Source organism: Oreochromis niloticus, linkage group LG18, assembly GCF_001858045.2.
Source record: "Oreochromis niloticus isolate F11D_XX linkage group LG18, O_niloticus_UMD_NMBU, whole genome shotgun sequence".
NCBI lineage: Eukaryota > Metazoa > Chordata > Actinopteri > Cichliformes > Cichlidae > Oreochromis > Oreochromis niloticus.
In genome coordinates this window covers 25266628-25290792 of record NC_031982.2, presented here as the reverse complement: position 1 = coordinate 25290792, position 24165 = coordinate 25266628, and the positions used below count along the sequence as shown (strand labels likewise).

The window sequence follows — 24165 nt, the reverse complement described above, 5'->3', positions numbered from 1 at the left end:
GAAAGCATTTGGCCATTTGGGCCAAAAACAAAGCAAGATAAAATGAGATAAGTTAAGACAGAAGAAAAGATAGAGCAAAAAAATACAAATAATCAATAATAAATACTAAAAAAAAAAAAAAAAAAAAAGAAGCAACAAATACTTATCACGGAAACAATATGCAAGAAACATAAACGTGGATTTCTCTGTAAAACGTTGTGTAGAGTTTCAGTCTGTTCTCTTTAGTGTATTGTCCTGTGTTGTGTGACCACTGAAGGACATTTTTCCCCACATTACATGCAAATGTAAATTCACTGTTTTGCTTCACAAAGCAGAATGTAAAACCTTCAGCTCTTAGTGTAACCAGCATCTGAAGAGCATTAACTTTGGTAGCAGTGAGCTTTCCACAGAAAATAATAGTGTGGTACAGTCAGTGTCACTGAGTCTATTTTGTTTTTGTTTTTAGTTTGAAACTCTAGAAGTGGATGTTCAGTGTCAGGAGCTTGAAAAAGTCCCAAAGAAACAAAGCAAAACTGAAAACGCTGCTAATACTCCAACTCGTCACAATTTAGCAGATGATTACATTCAGAGAAATACTTAAAATAAGCAAACATGACCTTTTTCTAAAATGTTTAAATTAATGGCAGACTAATGGATCAGAAGGTTAAAATTAGCTAATAATCTCTAATGATTTATGCACTAACTAACGTTTTTGACGCTATTTAGAGAACAAATAAAAACAAGCAGACACTTTATAACTCACAACAGTGTCCCTGCGTCATCAGGTTAACAGTTTGAACTTTTGCTCTCTTTTAAATCTGCATCACTGATTTGTGTCATGAAATTACCTCTGCATCTTCAGCGAAAGTCTTATTAGGCTTTAAATGACAGAACAGCCTTTATGTGAGTGCACTGTAACATCATGACATCAACAACACTGGACATAAAGCCTGTTTTTATTCTATCCTGTACTGTCGTCAGTAGAAAATCTGGGAAAATATAACATTTGAAGATAATGTCAGAAAATAATACTAAAACACGCTATTAATACTACTAGTAATAAAGTTTTTTTTAGGAGTTTAAAGTCGCCTATGAATTGATCCAACATAAAGACACAGGATAAACCTCCAGGGGACCTCCACTAGAGGTCAGCTTCATTGTGCCGTCAGGTAGGAGCTGTAATAATAACATGATTACTCGCTAAATTTGGCACGTTGCTTTTTCGTGTATAAATATTGGCATTTTTTACGCAGAAAAATCACGTGATTGTCCTCATGATTAAAGTAATGGTTCCCTCCCTCTTTACAGTTCCTCTGTGACAGAGTTATGCTACCTTTAAACATAATTCTCTGAGAAAATGTGACAAAAACGCACATTTACAGCGGGTTTTCAGTCATATTTGGGCACGTTTGGAAAGTTTAGCATTAGACTTACTGTTTGGGTTTGAATAAAGTCTCAGTAAAGGCTGAATAATTGAAAAAAGCGACGCTCCTACAGGTGCACCGGGGATCCTTCCCTCCCTCTTGAGCCCGGGTTCGTCCCACTGCGCCTGCGTCCCAGGGCATGCTGATAGGCATACAGAGCAGCTATTGTTAGCCGAGGACCGGGCAGCGGCGGCAGGTTGTATCAGGGCTTATCCAACTCACCCCCCTACCTGTTGAATATTTACACGGTTTATTTGCAAGCGAGGGCCGAGTCGCTATCGAACAACCAAGTTAAAGAAGTGGCCAGGTGAGGAGAGGAAAAGTGCTGGTGGCAGGAAGGAAGAAAGGCTTTTAGGGAAGGAGGAAGCAAATAAAGGACAACACGAACTCAACAGGTTAGCTACTTCAATGTTATAGCAGAGGCTCGGATTTTTTCATCCCACATCGAAAAAGATAACCCGAAATAAGAAAAAAAAATGCCGTTGGGACCATGGAAGAAGAAAAACAAGTCAAAGGAGCATTTGGTGGAAAACGAGGTGGTCAGCGGCGGGCACACAGGTGCGGGGAGCTTGAGTAAATCCGCGGTGAATGGAGCGGGGCTCCCGGCGCCACCTGCCAACCTGCGGCCCAAACTGGTCTTCCACACGCAGCTGGCGCACGGAAGTCCCACCGGCAGGATCGAGGGATTTGGCAATGTCAAGGAGTTGTACGCGAAGATAGCAGAGGCGTTTAATATAAGTGCACCTGAGGTAAGATCTCACCTGTTGTCACAGGAAGGGTGGGTGGTGTCAGTGATTTAGCGCTGCGTTTAGGTGTTGAAGCTGGATTTCACAGGGAGTACGTGAAGTATGCTAGCATACTTTGTAGATGTTTAGGAAAACACGAATATTTTGCCCTTTAAACCTGACAGGTAATTTAACTTAAGTACCTGGGAAGGTTCAAAGGAAATCACTGATCCAATATTTCAGTAAGTTAAGAAATTTTGGGGAAAAGTACCGAAAATCAAATTTTTAAAAAAGTGTAGCTGAACTTTTTCAAAGTTTATGCTATGAGCTCCTGAAAATGGTTTACATATACACAATAGTAGTGTAAATGCAGGACTGTTGCCAGGAAGTATTTAGTAGTAAATAGTACTTTGAGTTACGGAAATGATCTTTCTTCCAGCTCACGATGTCGTAAATACACTTGACATGATTATCAGAACATATAATATTTAAAAAACAAATAAGAAAACCAAAATAGATGGACGCAAATGCAGTCTTAACATCTTAACAAGACATATAAAATCAAAATAAACCATAAGAGGAATGACACAATATCAAAACCATAGAAACCTATTTCCAAACTCCTATTTCTATGTCAAGACTGACTTATTTTCTCAACTATTCACATCACCAGTAGATTACTAGTTTCTTTTACAATTACAGTGACAGTTCCTCTTCAGAATAAGCACTTTTCCCCTTCCACTCTTAAAGATCTCCCTGCTTCTTTCAGGTTGGGTTAAACACTTTTTATAAGTGGCTTTTCTGAGAGCGTAGTTGCGTTGTGGCCATTAAAAGTCTCTGATTGCCTGATGTTTGTAAAGACACACCCTGCTCACTCTAGTGTACTACTCTGTACACCTTAAACCCTGTAAAACCATGGGTGCTGCATGCAGTCACTGGATACCTTACAAATGAACGTGCATCTATTTTTAGATGCTGTTTTATTACGGTAAAACACGAAAGCCCTCAAGACAAAAGCGTGTTCTGCGTCCTCCTCTGAAGTTTTACAGTTTAAGCTCTGGTTTTAAAAGGAAAGCGTTAGTGGCATGTGTGTCTTTTGTTTACCTGACAGGTGAAGCGCTTAACATCCATCATGTCGTTAAACCGAAATCACCTGCCAGGATGTCTTGGGCCCTGGCTTTCAGCTTGATGCTATTTGAACATGTTAACACCCAACTCGACGGGTGTAGCGTCTGAGTCTGAAAAGGGAATCCTGTGTGGAAGTGCATTAGTACCCAGCAGGGTGCGACTCAAAGACTTCCGGTTCTACAGAAGTCTATGGAGAACCGTGCATGGCTCCTTTTCCCATTGTTCTTATTAAAAAAAAATTCCCAGTGATTTATGTTTTTTAATCACTAGTTTTGCAATTTAGGCCTGCTGGCATTGGAAACACACAGATATTTACTCCTAAAGAGGTTGAAAGACAGCTTCCTACAAATGGAGTTAGTGACCATTTTGATAGTGTAGGTGTCAGGTGATGGGTTTTATTACGCAGTGTGAAGCTTTTTTATATGAGGTGAAATATTGAAATACTGAAAACCTTCAGCTCAAGCTTCACAAGCCAGTCGGTGACGTAACACTGGCTACATACATCTCTTGCAGCATCAGTGTGGCAGACCTTAAACCAGATCCGACCAACAGACCATCTCAAGCTGGGTGTCCACGGGAAAAAAAATATAAAAATATCTACAATGTCTTATCAATCTCCTGTTCGTGCTTTTTGGTTCCAATGTAATAAAAGGCTAATTTTAAATATTCACTTAGCATTTGGTTTTTAGAGGTGAGAGTCACCAAGATACCCCACGATACGATATTATCACAGTACTTAACTCACGATAAGCTGTTATTGCGATTTATCACCTTTTTTCGCCCGCAGATTCTGCCCATAAAGGTAAACTTTATCAATATTCATTTTATCTAATAACAAAGTGCTCAGTCTTTCTCTCACTTCAGTCAGTTTTATTGCTGACAAACTGAAGTGTTTGTATTACAGTCTAGTCCAGCTTAACTGAATGCAACCATCAGGGGACAACTGTTCAGTTATAGCTATTCTGAACCATGCAGTTTGTAAAAACTATGCAGCTCCTTCAGGAACTGAAGAATTTGAAACTAAATTAACTAAAGCAAATATAGTTTTAAAGTGTTAAATTGAAATAAAATAAAACGCATTGTCTTAAATTAAAATAAGTAAAAGATCCTGTTTGTTGCTGCCCTAAAAAGGTAAACACATTTAGATAGTGAAGGAATGTCGGCATTCTTGCTCAGAAAAAGGAGCTGATCAACACACTCCGAGGTCAGAGTGCTCCGTTTTGCTGTGGCGATGTCTCCAGTGGTCGAGAAGACTCTTTCAGCTGAGACACTAGTAGATACAAAGGTATCTTTTTGCCAGCGTGGCCAGGAAAGGATAGACTTGGGATTTGGTTTTGTTTTTTTAAAATTTTCTTCCAGCATGAGGAGAAAGTGTGAAGCCTATATGAGCTTTGTTCAAATGTAACAATTATTGGATAAGCAATAAAGTGCTGAACAAGAAAGAACAAGTATGAGACCATAAGTCTTTTGTTTGCCTTTCCATTAAAAAAAACAACAACTTTTCTTCAGGGTTGTATTTTAATAACTGGTACCTTTAAAATGGCTTCAAAATTGGCACGCAACAAGGAGTGCAAAGTAGACTGAAATTGCATTTCTTCTAGCTCAGTGCATAGCATAGACATAACAAACATTGCATGTCAACATTGTAGGTGGAACTTATGATATGGGGGTATATGCACATCTTTGCCCTGAAGAATAGGAAATAAAGTCAAAGAAACATGGTGGAAAAATTTTAAAAGTGATAAACTAGTAAGTGCAAACCAACTCATTTTAAGCTCCAGTTTAAAATTCACGCTGACAGAATCGCGTTCCTTCCTCCTTCAGAGGATGATGCATGGCGGCATGAAGCTGTGTCGAGACAGATGACGTTACACAACATGTATTTAAAAGTTACAACCACCTCATTCAACAGGCGCAGTAACTGGAAAGGAATTTGTTTCAGTAGCATTGGTATACAGTGAATCACGTCATGTGTAGATATACTCCTGATAATGAAGTGCCGCTCCTCTGAAACCAGCCGGAGTGACTTGATGGAATAAAATTATCCTTAATTAATGTTAATCCCTCAGTTTTTGTGTCTAAATGGTATTCGCCCCATCACGTTCATAAATAACCCTCGGTGAGGAATCTCCTGCCTCTGTTTGAACTTGTCTCATTACAACAACTGCCTCACAGCACGTTCAGAGACTGAACTCTCACTGCTCTTATTAAGTACCAGCCTCAAACGTGCTCCTCTGTAACTTGTTTTATGACCACGTAAAGGGTGACGAGAGAAAACCTGCACTACAGGGATCACCAGAGATTCACATTCACGCTAGTTTATTTAGATTGCTGTCACACTGAGAGATAAAGAGTCATTTCCTGCTAATGCCTCGATGCTTGCCTAGCAGGTAGCACAGGAAAAAAATTACTCAAATGTCAACATATTAAGTTATCCCGTTAAGCAATTATCTCACATTGATAACAGCCATGAGTGTTTTTAGGTACTCATTAACCATTTGTCTTTTACTGTAAAAGAATATAAAGAAAGCCAGTACATTACTTTTCTGGCTTTTTATTTACAAAATGTCTTATCAATCAGCCAGTTCAGACCTGTGACATTTAAATGGAGACAGAGCGAGGGAGTGAGATGCGATAATGTTTCATGGACTCCACGGTTTTTACCACAGGAAGTCCCTCGTGTCCGGCTCAGTGGGCACAGCCTCACATCTAAGCAGATAAACTGTCCCAGAGGACCCAGGGAAGCAGCTCTGCCCATGGCCTCCTCCCTCCGTAAACACCACCAAACCTTGTTGCACTGCAGTCTGAACGTGACTGGTGACAGGATCAGCAAAAGACAGCGGTGATGCAAATTTAAAGCCAAAAAAAGTTTTGCTTTACAGGAGCAAAGTAAGAATGTCAGACAATATTATTCGGTACGGTTGCTGTGTAATATCTTAATTTGCTGCATTTGCCTGAATTATCCATCCATCCGTTCTCTTCCGCTTATCCTTATCAGTGTTGCGGGGGGCTGGAGCCTATCCCAGCTACCATAGGGTGATAGGCGCGGTGCACGCTGGCTAACCATCCATACTCACATTTGCATCTATGGGGAATTCAGAATAGGCCTAATTCGACTAATTTGCCCAAATTATCATTAATTTTTTTCCTTGTGACATCAAAGTGTTTCGTCTGTAAATTACCCACAAACCTCAACAAAAAAAGATTTTAAAAAAAGCCATTATAGCTAAAGTTTAACTGGTATTGTTTTTTTTTTGTTTTTTTTCAATGTTTCCAAGATTTAACAAAAAAAAAAGTTTAATATTTGTTTAGCTCTCTATTAAATTAACAGTGATATCTTTTTATCTGGGAGTGTACACTCTGAATACAGTGTGATCGTAACCTAATTACATTTTATTTATATAACAAGTTTAATATTTTATTTTATGCATTTTTAAAGCACACAGCAGACATGACATTTTACAGTTTAACATCAGCTAGTCAGTGGTCTCTGATGGAGATCTACAAAAGGGGACAGCACTTAGCGAAGTCTATGACCAGTTTATTTAATTGTTTTCAGAAATGTAACGAAGCTTGGTGTCGCCCCACCCAAAAGGATAATATAACCAACAGGTTTTATGTTTTAGTCTTCAGCTTTAATTAAAGTTGACCTATTGTGTTAGCTTGATATTTTATTTTCTGGACTGTGCTAGAGAAGCTTTGCATGAGTTACAGTTCACAATGAGCCCCTCAGGTGTTTTAGCCATTAAAATGACTGATTTTTCAGTTTTGACAAGGATCTTTATGGAGTGCTTGGCTGGTTTTCTCCACTAAAATAAAGCTCTCTCAAAGTTATACCTGTGACTTTTGACCAGAGATTCCAAAATATTGTAATAGAGCTGTTTATCACTGGCACTCATGATTTAACCAGGAGAGTTTTGTGCTTGAGCTTTGAGTGAATGAACATTTTCTGTGAGGGAAAAATAAAATGATTTTGCAGTTTTCAGTCCAGTTTTAGCTGGAAGTACTTGAGGGTAGTGGCACCGGGGTGTATTTCTCTGCCAGAAAGAGCTGTTTCGCGCCGCTTTAAGAGATGTGAGCATTTCCTGAAGAGTACATCAAGAGGCTGTGAGATTTTAGGTATTGCTAAACTGTCAAATGCAGTCGACACTCAAAACCCAGTATCAGCTGTTATTGGATGTGCCATCTGGTTTAGCTGTCATAAAGACCTTTGGATCTTTGGACTTCATATCAAGATAAAAATTTTTGCTTTTTTGAATGGCGTAGTTTTATTTTTTTTATAAGCCAATAAATGATTACATGTTTGCTTTCTAAAGGTTAAAATACGAGCGAGTAAAGTCGTGTTTTCAGGTAATTTTTAAAGGTAATTGTGTTGCTTACATTTTTGGACATCAGAATGTTTTTTTGAGTTGTCACAGCTGTGCAGCTAGTTTGATTCATTTTATACTCTTCCTTTAATGTTTATTCAGTTACGTTTTGGCTAAACTGTTGCATCTAATCTACATTTTCATACTTTAAAGTCGACCATCCTTGTAAATGAAGTTATGGAGGACTAAATAATGTAAGCTGATTGATTTGGAGCTGCACAGACTGTGATTGTTTGTAAACCAGTCGCTCTGTGAGGTTACATGAGATCTTGGCTCAACCAGATACAAATTATGTCATGAACAGTATGAACAATGGTGTTGTCTTCCTTGCTGTGCCTATAATAGGTTACACATTTCTTTCCAAGAAACCGTTGCATTAAGGCATGTCTCGGTTCACTCTGAGCCTCTGTTGTTTTGCTTTTAATTAGAAGCTGGGTCATTTCATGGAAAATCATTCAGCGTTTCCCACCTGACCCATTCAGAATCAGATTCTGGGTCAGATTGACTTCTTTTTGATTTTAATGCGTCATTTTTTTGCCCACATGAATCGTTACATACAGGAGATGCCCACGTGAAATTTTCAGGATTTTAAAATGGATTTAACCTCTGTTAAAAACCTGCAACGAAATCAATTTTATATCCTGTTTTCATGACATTGTGACTATCAAAAGCAAAAAAAAATCAGTTTTTGCTCTTGTACAACTGCTTGAAACTAAACTAAACCATAACTTTGTACAACTTGAGTAAATAGAATCTCAAAATTTTCTTCAAGAGTCTTTTTTTATTATATTTTTACCACAGTACAGACTCTATAAACCAAGATAAGAAAACAGTTTAAACACACATCTCAAACTTGCCCCACCCTACTCTTAAGCCGTTTTCACACCTATGTTTACTCTGGTCCAAAGTCATTTTGATGAGTTTGTAAACTCGTGCATTTTTCTCCTGGTTTGGTTTGTTTTCACGCAGAGAAAAATCCAAGTTAAGTATAAGCAAACCAAAATGCGTCACTACGAAGCATGTGAGGATATCCAGGCCGCTCATTGGCCAGATGCTTCCGGGGCGGGAGCAACAAAAGTAAATACAGGGAGAAGGTGACGTGTTCTAGACTATTAGACAACACGGAGAATTTACGTTCATTTCACGGCTCGTGCAGACTTTTTAATATCTTTAGCATCTTCCCGCATTCAGAGTACAAACAATAAAGGACGTTTTTAGCCCAAACTTTTATCTTAAACCTGGTATTTGGTTCAAATCGGATCAAGTTCACACCATACATGAACCACTCTGGAGTTCGTTTGGAACCGCACCGAGACCACTCACTCCAAAGGGTCTCGGTGTGGTTGTTTTGGTCCAGACCCGAGTGTGATAACCGTGTTTACACCTACACGAACAAACCGCACCAAGAGGCAAAATTAACCAGAGTTCGATTTAATTGGAACTAGAGCACCAGATCAAAGATGTAAACATAATCAGACGTCATCTATATGTTCTCTTAGTGGTAAATTAAAATAAGTGGCAATTTTTTCACGTATCTCTAGTACTCTAATCGGTGTTTTCTCTGGTGAATTATCAGAAACTGGATGACACATTAAGGGTACCACTGCTTGTTTCTGTTCCTCTGCATCGCAGGCATGAACCTTGTGCAGTTTAGTTGTTGTACAGCTGATTCTGAGTGGGTCAGCTGACAGGCATTCACTGAGCTTTCATCTATGGCTTTGCTGAACGAAGTCATATTGTTCAAGTCACATTCACATGCATGTCTGAGGAGTAACTTTGTTACTTCTTTATCTCACACTAAAGCTGAGAATCAGTAACTTGATCTAGAAAGCAAAGAGCAGAGGAAGATTAAAAAAACAAACAACTGGAATTGAAATAAAAAATGGCTAAACACATACTAAAGCACACACTTTATGATGACTAAGATAAGTGTGCGTGCGTGTTATGAGCCACAAATGACACACCAATATGATATTACAATCTTGACGTGCTCATTCAGCTCAGGTCAAAGTCTGTTTATTGGACTTAAACCCGCAGTGTGTTACAGCCTCAGGTGTGGCCCTGTGACTTCGCTTCTTGTCCACCTGATGAGCAGAAAGCGCTCAGCCATTTGCCTGTAGTTTGAATATCTGGGCTACGGTCGTGTGAAATGGACGTATGCCTTGTTGTTTTTGTTTTCCTCCAGGTAGTTCACGGCCAGACATTTCTTAATCTGGTGCTGCTGGTGGAGGGTAGTGGTGGTGTAGTAGGGGGATTAGGTGAAACAATCTTATTTGATAGGGCTTGAGTCTGTTGTTTGTGTTAGCTAGGCTCCAGCACTCACTTCCTGGAGGTCGTAAAAAACAAGCCAAGTCAGGATAAACAGGAGTTCAGGTTGCCCAGTTGTAGACTGTTTGTCCCATACTAAAATGACATGGATTAGAAGGCTTAGGTCTTTTATTCATGCATAAAAGGCTTCGTTTTTTTTAAACCAATAGTGAGAAATAATGCAGACTTGTTACCTCAACAATATGCAAACCAACCAAACCTGCATGCATACTCCTCCACACAGGAATAAGCCTGTCTGCAGAGTGCTTTTTGAAATGAACATGTTTCCCTATCAGTGCATTTTTTTTCTCTTATCTAAAATCCTTAGCTTATTTTCTTTTTCTTTTTAACTTATTATATCTTATCCTTAGCTTATTTCTGCCACTCAATGCTATAAATAGGGTGATCGCAGACCCTTTACTATGAAGCAACCTCAACATAGCCAGGTTATCTTTTCTTTATCTATGTTCACTTACCCTAGCATCATCAATCAGGCTGAGTAGTCACACGAAGGTGGTTATCAGTTCAATAAGTCAGTGATTTTTATTTTTTTTTTCCAGCTGAATGACAGATTATTCTGGGATGATCAAACTGTAAATCATGTGAGGAGATTAAACAAAAATATGGGCTGAAAACAACACAGCTGGCATACGATGAGATAAGATGAGCTTTACTGACAAACTGCTACTTGAATGAAAGAGTGATTAAAACGTAAACAAAGCAGAATCAAAAAGTGACGTGTGCTTAAAGTGCTTTGGTCACTAAAGACTGGATAGAGCTGCTGTACTAATAAAGTCTAACCCCACAAAGGAAAGGCCACAAAAACGATTTACCAGTATCACAGTTCTGTCACTAAGACATGGGAGGCTCGGATCAATTACAGTAAATTCGTGTTTATGAGTGTCAGACAGTTTGGGCCTTATTTTTAAAGGTGTGGGTAAACAATGTGGGCTTAGTTACAAGTTTTTTATAAGGTCAGCTTGTTCAAATAGTTAATATTGAGTCTTATAGAACAATAACATTGTTTTAAACTTGTTGCAGAAGACAGGAAAAGTGCAAAAAAAATATGTTGTTTTTGTTGTTGTTTTTTTTTAAAGAATCTCTATTACTTATTGATTCTTATCAATATGTAAAAAACAAACAAATAAAAAAAACTAAAGACCCTTTTACTGTCCGGAGGTCTGAGGCATCTCCCAGGAATGCTCACGCTGTTTTCCAAAGAACTGTCTGGTAAGCAAGCAGCAGTTTTGCATGTGTTGCCCTCTTATCTCTGCACCAAGTTACTATGGAGATGCATGCTGATAAAGCAAGAGAGCGCACAGAAAGCAAATGAGATTCAACGACTTTGAGCTGCCAATGAAAACGCAGTATACTGTTGATTGACTTATAGTAAATGCACTAGTAGGTTACCTAGGCAACCAGAGCTTTTAACGTCAGAAAGTGGCCAGCGGTCATCCGACTGCAATAGTAATAATAATAATAATTTAGAATGTTTGATTAGCTTTAGTTTATAGCAATCAACACAGGTGAGTCTCACAAGAAGAAATGTGCCAACACAGTGCAGTTCATGATCGATGCCAAGATTTAAGTTGGATTTATTGGGACCAATCTTGGCATTAGACACCACACAAATACACTCTTCGCCTCACATCTGATCCTTGTAAGTACACTGTGAAAGTACAATATTTATACAGTAGTTGGCCACTTGGATCCTGACCGTCAGATCTGCCATTTGTTTTTATGAAGCTTATAATGATCATTATTTAGCTAAGTCTTTTCAGCAGGGATTAATTTAAGGCTTTAAGTTTTCCTTTATTCGGGTAACTTATTCACTGCTGGTAGGTTTTCCCCAAAGTTTATTTTTTAACCTTCTTAACGATCGATCCTCTTGAGCTGAAACTGTTATCGGGACGTCCCAGTGGGATCAGTATTACAAGAGCGACCTGGCCAAGTTAAACACCCCCAGCTTTGCTGTTTGGCTTTCTAATAACATGCATTTAAATTATCCTGCAACATGATTCCAGGGAACATGAGCTTACTGGTAATTGTGGTTCATTACACATGTGATAAGCAAATTAGCAGGAACTCTGTCTGTGTGCTCATCGCATGCCCGCAAGAAACGAGCTAACGAGGAGTGTGCGAAGCTGCAGAAACAGACCCCAGGTGTGTGCTCACTCTTCACCGGACCACAGCTTGTTTTTAAGCGATTTAAGTGGTTGTTTACCGGCTGTGGTGGAGTTGTTGTCACGGCAACTTCATTTTTCCATCGACCTCTCTGGAGGAACCGCGTGGAGACAAAACAGCCACGGGTGAAAAGAAAACTAGTTTTCGTTATCATATATGATGGGTGTGGTGGTGCACCAGAGGAGAGTTTAACCTCAGGTCGTTTAACAGCCTTTCACAGCTGTAACAAGTGTGTAGGCCGTGAGCTCTCTGAAGCAGTGGATTAAAAGAAAAAACACACATCCAGATATCTGTGGACTGTTTCTCATCAATTATTCTTCACCAATAAACCAGTTAAACTTGTCTTAATTTCAACAAATCTAGCTTATTCTCAGGAAATTAGAGGCACTTGAATGGAAACTTACTGTCCAGGTTTCACATCAGGCTAAGAATGTGTTTCGATATCAATGCACCGTCTTCCTCAAAGTTAATCTTTAACCTGGGAAGTAAACATGATTGTTTTTTCCAGTGCGTTTTCACACTGTATAAAAATCGAATCTGTTTTCAGTCCAGAGCAGGGGTGTCAGACGTGTTGACTGAAGGCTGGACGCTCCAAAGTGGCACACTGAGATGGTTTTATAAATGACGAAGCTGAAGTAACCTGAAGGTTTTCAGGTTTTCAGCACTAATACTCCTGGTCAGGTGATGTTAGCATTGCTACACAGATGTGAATGTGAATGGAAGAATGTCTTTAAAAGCCGTTTCAAGCTAGGCACCAGTTTAACTCTGCTTGAGCAGGTGATCATATTCCCCAAGGCTGAGTTTGAGTCCAAACCCTTTGCTGCACGTCTTCCTCTCCCACTTTCCTGTCCTTCTCTATCAAATAAAGGCAGTGTTTAAGATATCCAAGGCTGCTCATCTGTTTTGTAAATGAAATGTTCCTTAAAAGAACATTTACATCTATTTGTTTACATTAAAATAAACCTACGTTTCCCGTCCATCCCAAGAACTAATGCCAGTTTAAGTATTCTAGTCAACCTATGCTTTTAAAGTGGGACCTATCCGCCTTTTCCTTATTTTCTGAAATGTATGTGGTGTTAAAGTGGTGGATGGTTATATTTAAATTATAAGGGCAGTGTATTTAAAGTAATACCTGTGAGGCAAAACGTCAGGGATCGGATTACTGTAAAAAGCAGGTCTAATATTGTGAGGTTGGCCCGACTGTTGGGACGTGGCGCGCAAGAGTGAAAATAAGTTCAATTAATGTGACATATGCAGGTAAAATAAACAACTGATGTTGGGAATTGGCACAACAGAAGAAAGAGAAATGATGATACTTGTACTTAATAGGAAAACTGCCAAATGTTAGCTTTCCATAATTATTAGTTTGCTAATAATAATAATAATTCTGTGGAGGCTTTGGTGGTTTTTCCAGCCTTTTCTCATAAGTTATTTATTTTATTTTAATTATTATTTTTTTCAAATCACTGTATCTATAGAACTACTTAAGGTATGTCATTCAAAACTTAACTAGACTTCAGGAACCTGAAAAGAAAGAATAGCTGAAGTTCAACATCGAATCCTGAGAACTTGAATTTACTTGAAAATTGAAGACCTGTAGAAAGAACTAGTTTAAAGATGGTAGAAGTAGTAGAAGTATTTTCATTCAAGTTCATTGTGGTATTTAAAAAAAGATTTTCAGTTTGACTTTCTGGGGAAGATTTGGTGTTTGCTTGTAAGATATCCAAAATGCGTGATGGTGTCCAGCCTAAAGTATGAACAGTTACCCCAGTAAAGGGTTGTGATTGGGGATCAAAAGACCATTATTCCAAATATATGTTGAAAACAATTGAATATATGAAGCTAAGATTTCCCACACTCAATAGATATGTTCAGACTTTGTAGCATAACATTTTTTATGCTAATCTGAGGCAGTTGAGCAAAAAGCCAGTGCTGATTTGAGTCAGAATGACCCATCTGTCTTCTCCACTCTGGACCACACGATCAGGGCTGGATTGTTTGTCAGCCGGGATCAGAAACATCATGTTTCAGTTAATTAAAAACAGGCTTTTCATAATAAACTATGCTTTTTCTGCACCACCTTTCCAAAATTACACCCCCCCCCCCAGCTTTCATCCTGAAGAGTCTCACATCCGCAGTTAGGTAAATGATTACACAGGCCTAAATGCTGATGGATGTGGTTTCCTGCTGGAAAACAGCCACACCACAATACACAGAGCTTAGCTCAGCATTCCCAGTTAAGCCCTAAAAATGCAAAAAAGTAACGGCAGAAGATGGAAAGTGTAAAAAAAACACAGCAGCTTATGAAGGCGTTACGTATGAGTGAGATCCCACTTTGAGCTTGATGCTTCCTCTGTAATCTTTCTGACCCTCGGCTCTGCCATTAAAAGACTGGAGGCTAACTGAAGAGGCTGTAAATTGGCAGCGGTTCAGTTGCCAAAGAAACAGGTTTCCTAAGCTTTGAGTCAATACTGCTTTAATGCCGGGGTATACTTCAGAGGCAGGTGCAATTAGGGGCTCTATTTTTCTAGACTTACCTTCTATATATATTTTTAAAAGCGAGGATAATAGATCTGATTCATACAGTCTAGATGTGGAGAACAAAAAGGTGGAGATTGTTATTTTCTTATTTCAGCTGCTCTCTTTCTCTGTTAACAGCCGGTTAGTCACTCGTCTATTTGCATCTATATTAAAGTGGTTTTATTATGCACATTTCCACGCTTTTATTCTTGGACTCTATAAGAGTAGCTTTTGTTTTTTTAACAAAAATAAGTAATTATAGCTTAATGATTGGATCTTTTCTTTTCTTTTTTTTAACAAACTAGATACCGATGTCAGTGGTTCAGGGTTTTAAATATGTGTGAGTAGTTTGACTTTTCAGCTTCTGTGTGATTTTATGCAGACGTTGATCAAAAATACCCATGGTAGGTATATGTATATATTTGTTGCTCTTTATCTTTATCGGAATGTCAACAATTTAGACTTTTGAGTGCAGATAATTTATTTGAAAGCCAAAATCAGTAGAGAAGACGAGTATATGGTATGTTATTGTATATCAACCGAAATGTTTTCTTAAGCTATACAAACTACCTGCATTATATTACCAGAAAGAATTGATCTGGGACACAGTTTTGTCTCTAAATTGTAACTTAAATCTGATTCGGTGAGTTTTTAATCCTCTTGTTAAGGATACATGAGTAGCTTTGTCTTGGATGATGCTGAACAGATTGCAGTGCCTCTCTTTTGACTTGCCCTTTTTCCATGTGGTTATCAGGGCTTTGGTGAGCGTGGCAAAGGCCGTGGGAGGTGTAGTGTCTGTTCTTGTGAGTCAGGCCGTCAGAGTAGAGGCTGTGCGTGAGTGCGTGATGCTGCTCGCCGCAAAGTAGCGACACTCGCAGCGTCAGCAGGCGGCCCAGCAGGAGGAGAGGAGTGCTGAGAGCTGCCTGCCTCTAACAGAAGCAGCTTAATGCAGGAGGCAGCCTCGGTAATCGGGCGTAGGCGTTTGCTGCCAGTCCTCCCACCCATGCAGGAGTAACTACCTGGCCTGGGCGGTGGGGTGGAGGGGGTTTGAAAAAAAGCAAAAAAAAAAAAGCTGTCAATTAAGCTACAGTACCCCCATCGCCTCCCCTTCTCCTGTACTTCTACTTTTTCTCTCTGCCTTCTCCTCCACCAGCCTCCCTCCATTATAATCAAATTCTTTTATAGTCTGGTAACCCAAGGCAACCAAAAGAGGCCGCGTCAGCCAATGCGTGTGTGAATAGCACTTGTCGGTACACAGGAGGACAAAGAGACCCAAACAAGGCCAGCCTCACTGCCAGTGACTGATTGGTGCACAAAGGTCATCCTGCAGATAAATCTGTACGAAACATTCCCGATCTGCAAGTCAGCCTCTGAATCCTGGATCATTTTCTCTTGCAAAGCTGATCCCACAGTCGAAGAATGATGCATCACTTTAATATAAGCGCTGGTAATAAATCTGGATAAAAGCAGAACTTAGCCCCAGCTTAAATGTCTGTGTAGGTGAGTCAGAGCAGGATAAATGATTCACAAGCACTGGACTCTTCCTCCTGGGTCTCACTGTCCAGCTTCTGTCTGAAGAGGAGTTAAATCAGGCTCCTTCTGGTCTATCATGTTTCTGGTGATCATGTTGCCCTTCTTTCTGTCCTGGTGAGGTGTGAAGCCACACAGGAGTAAAGGTCATTTCCCCCATTTGCTTCAAACACAATTTAAAATGCAGCTCTGACTCTCACTGATGACACCGTGGGGTGGCAGAGGGCATAACCGCATAACTTAGCTGCTGCTATAAACACAGAGTTCCCTGATGACTTCTGCATTTAGCACAGTGACACAGCACTCAGTCATCTACACTCCAGCAACTTTTATTTTGGAGTTCAGCTCAATTTTCATGCTGTAATTAAAAACAGAAATAATTTTTAATTATACGAGATGCAGACTGTTCTACGTGTTTCCCTCACATTTGAACTATTTCTTGGATGGACCTCATCTCACATGTGACGTGTTAATGATGTTCCTGCTTCTTTTCTGTCTACAGATCCTCTTCTGCACTCTCAACACACACAAGATAGACATGGATAAGCTGTTGGGGGGGCAGATCGGCCTCGAGGATTTTATCTTCGCCCACGTTAGAGGGTTAAAAAAGGAGGTAGAAGTCTATAAATCAGAAGATGCTCTGGGCCTCACCATCACAGACAACGGAGCCGGCTACGCTTTCATTAAGGTAAGAAGAAGGAGCAGAGCTCCTCACAGTGAATGCATCACAATCTACCTTTAATTTGCAGTGATGTGGCGTTATGTAACATGATTAGTTAATACAAGGCTAGAAGAACTTTATTTGTTTCCCCTACATATACAGTGTGTTTGTGCAGCTCATTTCACACTGCACAGGCTTTCTCAGTAAAATATTAAGCAGTGAAAAATAATTAAGTTTATCCTCTGCAAATATTATGTTTGCCAGGTACTTTGCGACAATAATAACTGATTCATATATTGAGGTGCTTCTTCAGTGAGTCTCTCATCCTGCTTCACCATTTTGGACTGCAGCTGTTTGCTCTGTGCACATGAACCAGATCTCCACCTGCTGCAGGGTCCGGTTTGAGTGAGACTCCAGCTCACAGTCGACCTCCAAAGCAGGTGGAGGACTACTGTTCCCAGCAGCAGTCCAAGATGGTGGAGCTGGAGCAGCTAATTAAGATCAAGGACCGCTACAGGAGTAGTCACAGGAGAGGAAGTGCCAGGGTTAGCTTGTTAGCAGCTACTGGATTTTCAAAATAAGAGCAAGGAGCCTGGCATGGATAATCTTTCTCTGATGGATTTAAAAAAACAAAAAACAAAAAAAGCACACACTTGAGGGATTTAATAACACACCACTCTATTTTTTGGCCAAATTTGGAAGGAGCTTTTCTCTACTAATAAAACTAGTCGTACTAATGCATGTAGGGTTGCCCTTATGATAAATCCCAACGTGTGGGATTGGGTCACACCTGACTGATTATAGAGCGTCGTCCTGTGTATCAAAACGCAAAAAGAAGTGACAATGCCTTTATCCAGCTAATCCCAAATGACCACTCCTCTGTCAAACACACCCAACCTTGTAAAAAGGCACCACAGTTTGGTCAGCAGCCTGACTAGGATTCTCAAATATAAATTGCATCCCAATAGCGTGCTTGGACCAGCGTTATTTGGAGTAACAACAGCAGCCCGACGATGACCTGATTGACAACCAGAAACCAGGATAGACGTATCTGCTTCCTGCACCTCAGAAACTGGTTCCAACCTGCCAGCATTACAGCAGGACAGACTACCTGCACACACGATACACCAGTACACACTAACCACTGACTGTGGGGAATTTTTTGTTTTTGTTTTTGTTTTTTTTTGTAACCTGCACTGGTGTATTTTGACTGTGTGACACCATGTGTACCAATATGTTGGCGGCTCTTTGAACATTTATCTTGCTCATTATACTGTGAGCAAGATAAATGTTCAAAGTTCGTGTGCATAAACCCTTTAATAAACATGCTGATTATTTTTGTAATGAACCTGTAAATCATCTTAGAACAGTTGATTCCCACAAAAAGAAAAAAAAACAGCACAAGTACATGTGCAACCCAAACAGCAAGTATTATACTGAACAGTGATGATGACATACACGCTCTCAGCTTTACCCACACATGACCGACTCAAATAATGCATGCTCATACTATATAAAGTAAACAGTAAAGTTAAATAACCTGAGAGCTGCGTGTTCATGTCACATGCATGTAAGTGCTGAAAGGCGCAGGTTCCTGGTTTGAGTCTCACTGTCCACATGCATGCTACGTATTGTCGTCTAATCTCTTCCCACTACATTTCATGTCTTTTTTCCCTCTTTGATTCAAATAAATGTCAAGAAATACTCTTAAAATATAAATTATTGCTCAAAAGTTCAGGATCACCCAGAAAATTTCATGTTGCTAATGTTTAAAAAAAACAAAACATACTTTCACTCATCAAATGAGTTTCAAATAAGACGAGGAATGTAGTCAAGACATTGACTTTCTGCTTGATGGTGATTTATCTTATATCATTCTAACAAGCTGTGAGCAGAGTTGAGAACCGGAATGGAAATCCAATTCATAGGAGAAGTGGATCCAAGTTGTCTGAGCTCTTGGAAACATGCCTCCGAGATAGCAATCCCTTTCACCAGTGCTGGCATGGTTTACTGACAGTTACCAAATGATGTCAAACTCAAATCAGTGGAGGTTTTTCACATCGAGGTCATCTGCAAACCATCGGGTTTTTTTTTCTCTGCTTCTGTCTATGCTCACTTTTCTTATTGATTCTGAAAACCTGTGCAGGCTTGGTTAAAATAATTTGGACATCAGCAAAACCAACAAAAAATCTTATTGGATATATCCTTCCCCGGCTCACCTGGCCTCTGCATTAAAGCCAATGGAGCTCCATTGGAGCCAGTTTCCTCCTACAACAGGGCAATGAAACAAAGAACAGCTCCAGTCAAGCGGCATCCACAGTTTATGGCTTGGAAAGTTCATAGTGATAACCTTCCTTGTTAAAAAAAAAAAAATTCCCTTTTAGTCCTACCCCCCCCCCCCCCCCCCCCACACACACACACATATACACATACATACACATTATCATATTCCTCAGACTGTCACCTGACAGACTGTGCCAAGCACTTCTCCATCATAGTCTTTATTTACTCTGTTTTCATCTTCCTGTGTCCTTTGCCCACATGGACCAATCCTTAAAAACCAGCCAGAATGCTGGAGGCATCTCTTCCACCACTGACAGTGACACTGATGTTTTGCAGGTACCATTTAATGAAGCTGCCAGCAGATTTATTTCTCAACCTATAGACTTGTGGATGTGCTTGTCCTCTTGGTCAGTTTGGCCTCCCACTTCTGCCTCTATTCTGGTCGAAGTCAGTCAGTGCTGTGCTGTGAGACCAGGAGTACATACAGAATAACATCCGTTCATTAGAACAAGAATACTCTGGTTTTTGTTCGGTTCTGGGTGTGCATCAGAAATCACATCTTTACTGATTTATACTGAGGTGTCAAAATTCATCATTAAGGACACAGGGGAAAAGATTTATTCAGCATGACATGTGTTAATAAAATAGAAAAAAAGGCTTATTAACCCTCTGAGGTTTAAGTCTTCATTGATAATGAACACCAACTGTAATCCAGTATTTACAATTTTTCCCAAAAAGTTGTTTTTCCTCAGTTTTTCTCCAAAATGTATATATATTGTTGCCACATTTAATGAACACTGCATTTGGGTGATCTTTTGCATATTTGACCTCGCTATCAATGATAAACATAAAAAAAAAAAATTAAAAAGATGAAGAAAATGTAACATAAATATGCTAAATATATAAAAGTTGACTAAATGTTCTGTTAATGTGAAGCTAAGCGCATAAATAGCAACACATAAATTTGAATCAGAGAGATCATATTTCAGTCTCTTGTAAAATAATCTCATAAAGTCTCGGCCTGCTCACGTGTGCCATCATGTGATGCTGCGACAGCATTGCATCCTGATGACCTGACTGTGTTTAACACTACAGCCTGTGGGCCAGTGAGGTGATGTCATTGTAAGTTGAGAGATCTTTCAGTCGGACTTAACTTGCTGGACTTTTTCTTTATCAATCTGTGTGGAAATTAAATGATTAAAGCTCATCTCGGTTTCTTATTTCACATCCTTAACGACACGTGAACTCTTGTGAGGATCACTTGTCTACCCCGATGTATGTTTTATAGCTCTGAGTTAAATGTATGGAGGGAAGAGGCTCTAAGAGTAGTTTTATGATTCTGATTCACCCCCACCTGAACCCACAGCATGACCTCCTCTAAAAAAAACCCTCAGACCCTGGTTATACTGACATTCAAGGATTATTCTGGATCTTACTCTTTAAATTAAAAATGGAAGAAAGTGACCTTCATTGCTTTTTGGATTTCCACAGAAGTATGTATAATTTAAACATCCACAGGCCCACAAACAATGGATAATACCGGTCTGATCCACATGCACTAGCATTGCTTTCAAACAAAAAACCAAACCCTCAAACATCAGCTTTCCGTGTAGCTTTTATGCCATGCCAATGACATCACTCACCTTTTTTTTCCCTTTTTTCTATGCTCTCTCTATGTTTCAGCGTATCAAAGACGGCAGCGTTGCAGACAATGTGAAGGTGATCTGTGTTGGCGACCATATAGAGTGCATTAATGGGCAAAATATCGTCGGGACGCGGCACTACGAGGTCGCACGCATGCTTAAAGACCTGCCCAAAGACAAGCCGTTCACCCTGAAACTGGTCGAGCCCATGAAGGCCTTCGGTGAGTAAGAAGCAGCATCGACTCAGAAGCTTCAGCATATTAAACCACTGATACACATGGTAAAGAGACCGCAGGCCAACTTTGAGGAGTACACAAGTACACTTTCTCACTTGGCAGGAAAGTTTCAGGCATCTTGGACAAGTTGTCATACGTATTTGAGTTTAGGCTGTTTCAGTAACATGTCACAATCCTGTCAAAACAAGGTGCGGCATATGGAAGATCTCCTTTTTACCTACATTTTGACACCAGGCTCATCTCGCTGAATAACATCATAATGCAGTCACGTTTAAACACTGCAGCGTGGGCTCTGCATTCCTTTCGGGGAAATTAAACGGTTTACAAAATCAAACCTGTTTTACCGGGTTTACAAGTTCAGGGTTTACTTAATATTGTCTTCTCTATTCACAGATATGCTTGAACCCCGGTCAAAGGGCGCCAAACCTGCCAGTGAAAATAAGATTGGCACAGGGAGGGGGACTCTGAGACTCCGCTCTAAAGGTCCGGCTACCGTAGAGGATGAGGTGCGTTTCTCTCGGGTCTTGAGGAAATAAGTGTTTATTTTGAATTAATGTCCAAATCTGCCTGAAACCAAGGCACTGTTATCAGGTTGTGTCCTTGTACAAGGGCTGGGAAGAGTAGTGAACGTAATACGGAGCTCGGGGATTAACGCTTTGAGTCGTGTGTTTGTGCTAGCCAACAGAATTTGAGGAGAAGGCCGTGAAGAAAGTCGATGACCTTCTGGAGAGCTACATGGGCATCAGAGACACTGAACTTGGTAAGGATTGTCTAATTTTAAATTTATTTTCTTCCCCCTACTACTACTACTCTGCTGGCCTGTCAAGAATAAAGGCTCATAAAAAAAATAAAGCCCCAAAATAAATCTAAAGCCGGGTATCATACTGCACCCACTGTTCACCCTGGGTCTTTATCAGTTCATCAGTCCAAGGTCCTCATATTCTGCAAGATTATAGCAGGAAGCTGTGAAATTCCATCATACCTGTAGTTCCTTTGGGATTACAGGCCTCAATCTGATCAGCTGATGAAGGTTTTCTATTTCCAAGAGTGTAGTGCAAAGGACAATTTACACAAGACATACCAAAAAAACATCCATTTCACTTAAAACACCAGCAAGAAAATTAGACTTTTTCTACTTTTTCTAAAGTATTAATATTTAAAACAAACAAACAAAAAGTTCAAAGTTAATATCCATCTGTGGCTGAAGTACTCAGCTTTCACTGTGTGTCCACTCTGATGGTTACTGCATGATACCCACACAAACCATGCATAGGGAATGTGAGCCACCAGATCACACAGTAAGATGCTGTCCCAGATTCAGAAAGTGCTGGAAAATGCTCTCACTCTCTTATTTATAAACTCCTGGACTCTTATTTACAACACTTCCCAGTACCAGATTTTTAAGAACATGCTAAGAAATATATTTCCCCTGAATGATGAGCTGGCGCTGATGTTTCTAAACGGAGATTTGGGGTTCAACCAATTCTCTGTTGCAGTTGTATTACGGCTGCTTTCATACAAATTTCAAGATGTCAGTCAGGCAGTTTGAGCTCTTGATGGCAGAGTTGGGAACACATCTAGGGAAGCAGAATAATAATTACAGAGCATCAGCATAAATATTTGCACAGGTTTTATACGTCTGGTGTGTAAAGGCCTTAAATGCAATAGATGGATTTAATTTAAAAGAGGAAATAAAATATTTTCAGTTTGGGTAATGCCTGAATTCATCTTCTTAAGAGCTCTTGTAGAGGATTCTCAGTCTTGATGCTCAATTATCTCCTCCTCTCTCTCCAGCTGCTACGATGGTCGAGGTCGGACGCGACAAGAAGAACCCGGATGAATTCGCCATGGCGTTAGACGAGACCCTCGGAGACTTCGCCTTTCCCGACGAGTTTGTCTTTGATGTCTGGGGCGCCATAGGAGACGCCAGGGATGGAAGACTTTAAATTTGCAGCTGCCTCCTCCCTCATCGCATATTCCACAAACACCCCCCCAAAATCTTCATAATCTCCGAAGTCAACTGGACAAACTTTAAATAGCACCACCCAGGAGGGGGGTGGATGCAGTGTCCTGCCCTCTCTTCGTTTTTAGGTGTAGCTTTGCTCTCTGCCAAGGCGTCTTTAAAAGTCAGGTTTAGCGCATCAGCACTTCTTTTGTGTAATTGTGTAAAATATCCAGTCCAACACTGGACCCATCTCCGGCCTGCTGACAAGTTGGTGATTCATTCCAGATGTTGTGTAAACCTCAGCAACAGAACAGCTGCAGTTTGAAGCTCACGATGCATTTAAGTGTCGTCCTGCAGGGGTCTGTTAAATGGTACATGCACAACCTTAAATTTTAGAGTTTGATCATGTTTTATAGTAGCTGTGTGATTTTTGAATGTCCAGATGTATTGCACAGCTTTTTATAGGCTTATTTTTATATGTGGAGGTGCTGCTGATTTTTACAGCAGCAGCATTGTGTAATTATCAGTCATAGTGATTGTAGCAATACTCCTCTCTCTCTCCAGAAACCTGTTAAATCGTTTAAATGATAGAAATTTCCCTTACGACACATCTCGAGCAATACAGAGAGGACTTTTTACTTCGTACGCCTTTAGATGACGACACACATTCCTTATATTTCTCTTTTTTTCGTCTTCTGTTAGGTCTGTTCAGCGTTTTTTTTTTCCCCCCTGTAATTTATTTTATAATAGAAAAATCAGATGCTGTAAGACTTTCAAAGATGTGGCTCGACATGAAGGCCACGTCCAGATCAACTTCAGTCTGCGGTCTTAAATAAATGCACTTGTAATAATGTAACTGCACCAGCTGTCAAAGTGAATTTAAATACAGACTGATTACCGTCATATTCTGATGTTAACTATAAGGGATCACTTTTGTTGCATAGACAATAAAATTTTTACTGTTAATGTGACTGCTGTGTAATGAATGCATCTGGCTCCAGACTTAGTTGTGCATCTTCCTCTGAATATTTGCAGTTCATTGTAGCTGGTAATGTTTGAAAAGGCTTATTTGTATTTTGTAGTCTTTTAGTTTTTAGTTTAGTTTCAGTTTTAGTCTTATTAGTTTAAATTGACAGGGTGTTTCTCAGGGGTAGGATTTGGGTAAAATCTGATTATGCTTCGTCACACAGGTTGTGTGGACAAATGTTATCAAACTGAAAAAGGCTAAAACTT

The 24165-nt window shown here is 39.8% G+C and overlaps 1 protein-coding gene across 1 annotated transcript; it reads left to right on the top strand.

The window, feature by feature from the left end:
* Positions 1 to 1514: 1514 nt before the first annotated feature.
* On the top strand, positions 1515 to 23903 carry gipc2 (GIPC PDZ domain containing family, member 2). The gene is made up of 6 exons (XM_003448451.5): positions 1515 to 2152; positions 16667 to 16852; positions 20792 to 20972; positions 21381 to 21493; positions 21666 to 21747; positions 22782 to 23903. Exons 1-6 carry the CDS (start codon positions 1880 to 1882, stop codon positions 22931 to 22933), a joined length of 987 nt encoding a protein of 328 aa, XP_003448499.1. The 5' UTR covers positions 1515 to 1879; the 3' UTR covers positions 22934 to 23903.
* Positions 23904 to 24165: the final 262 nt, after the last annotated feature.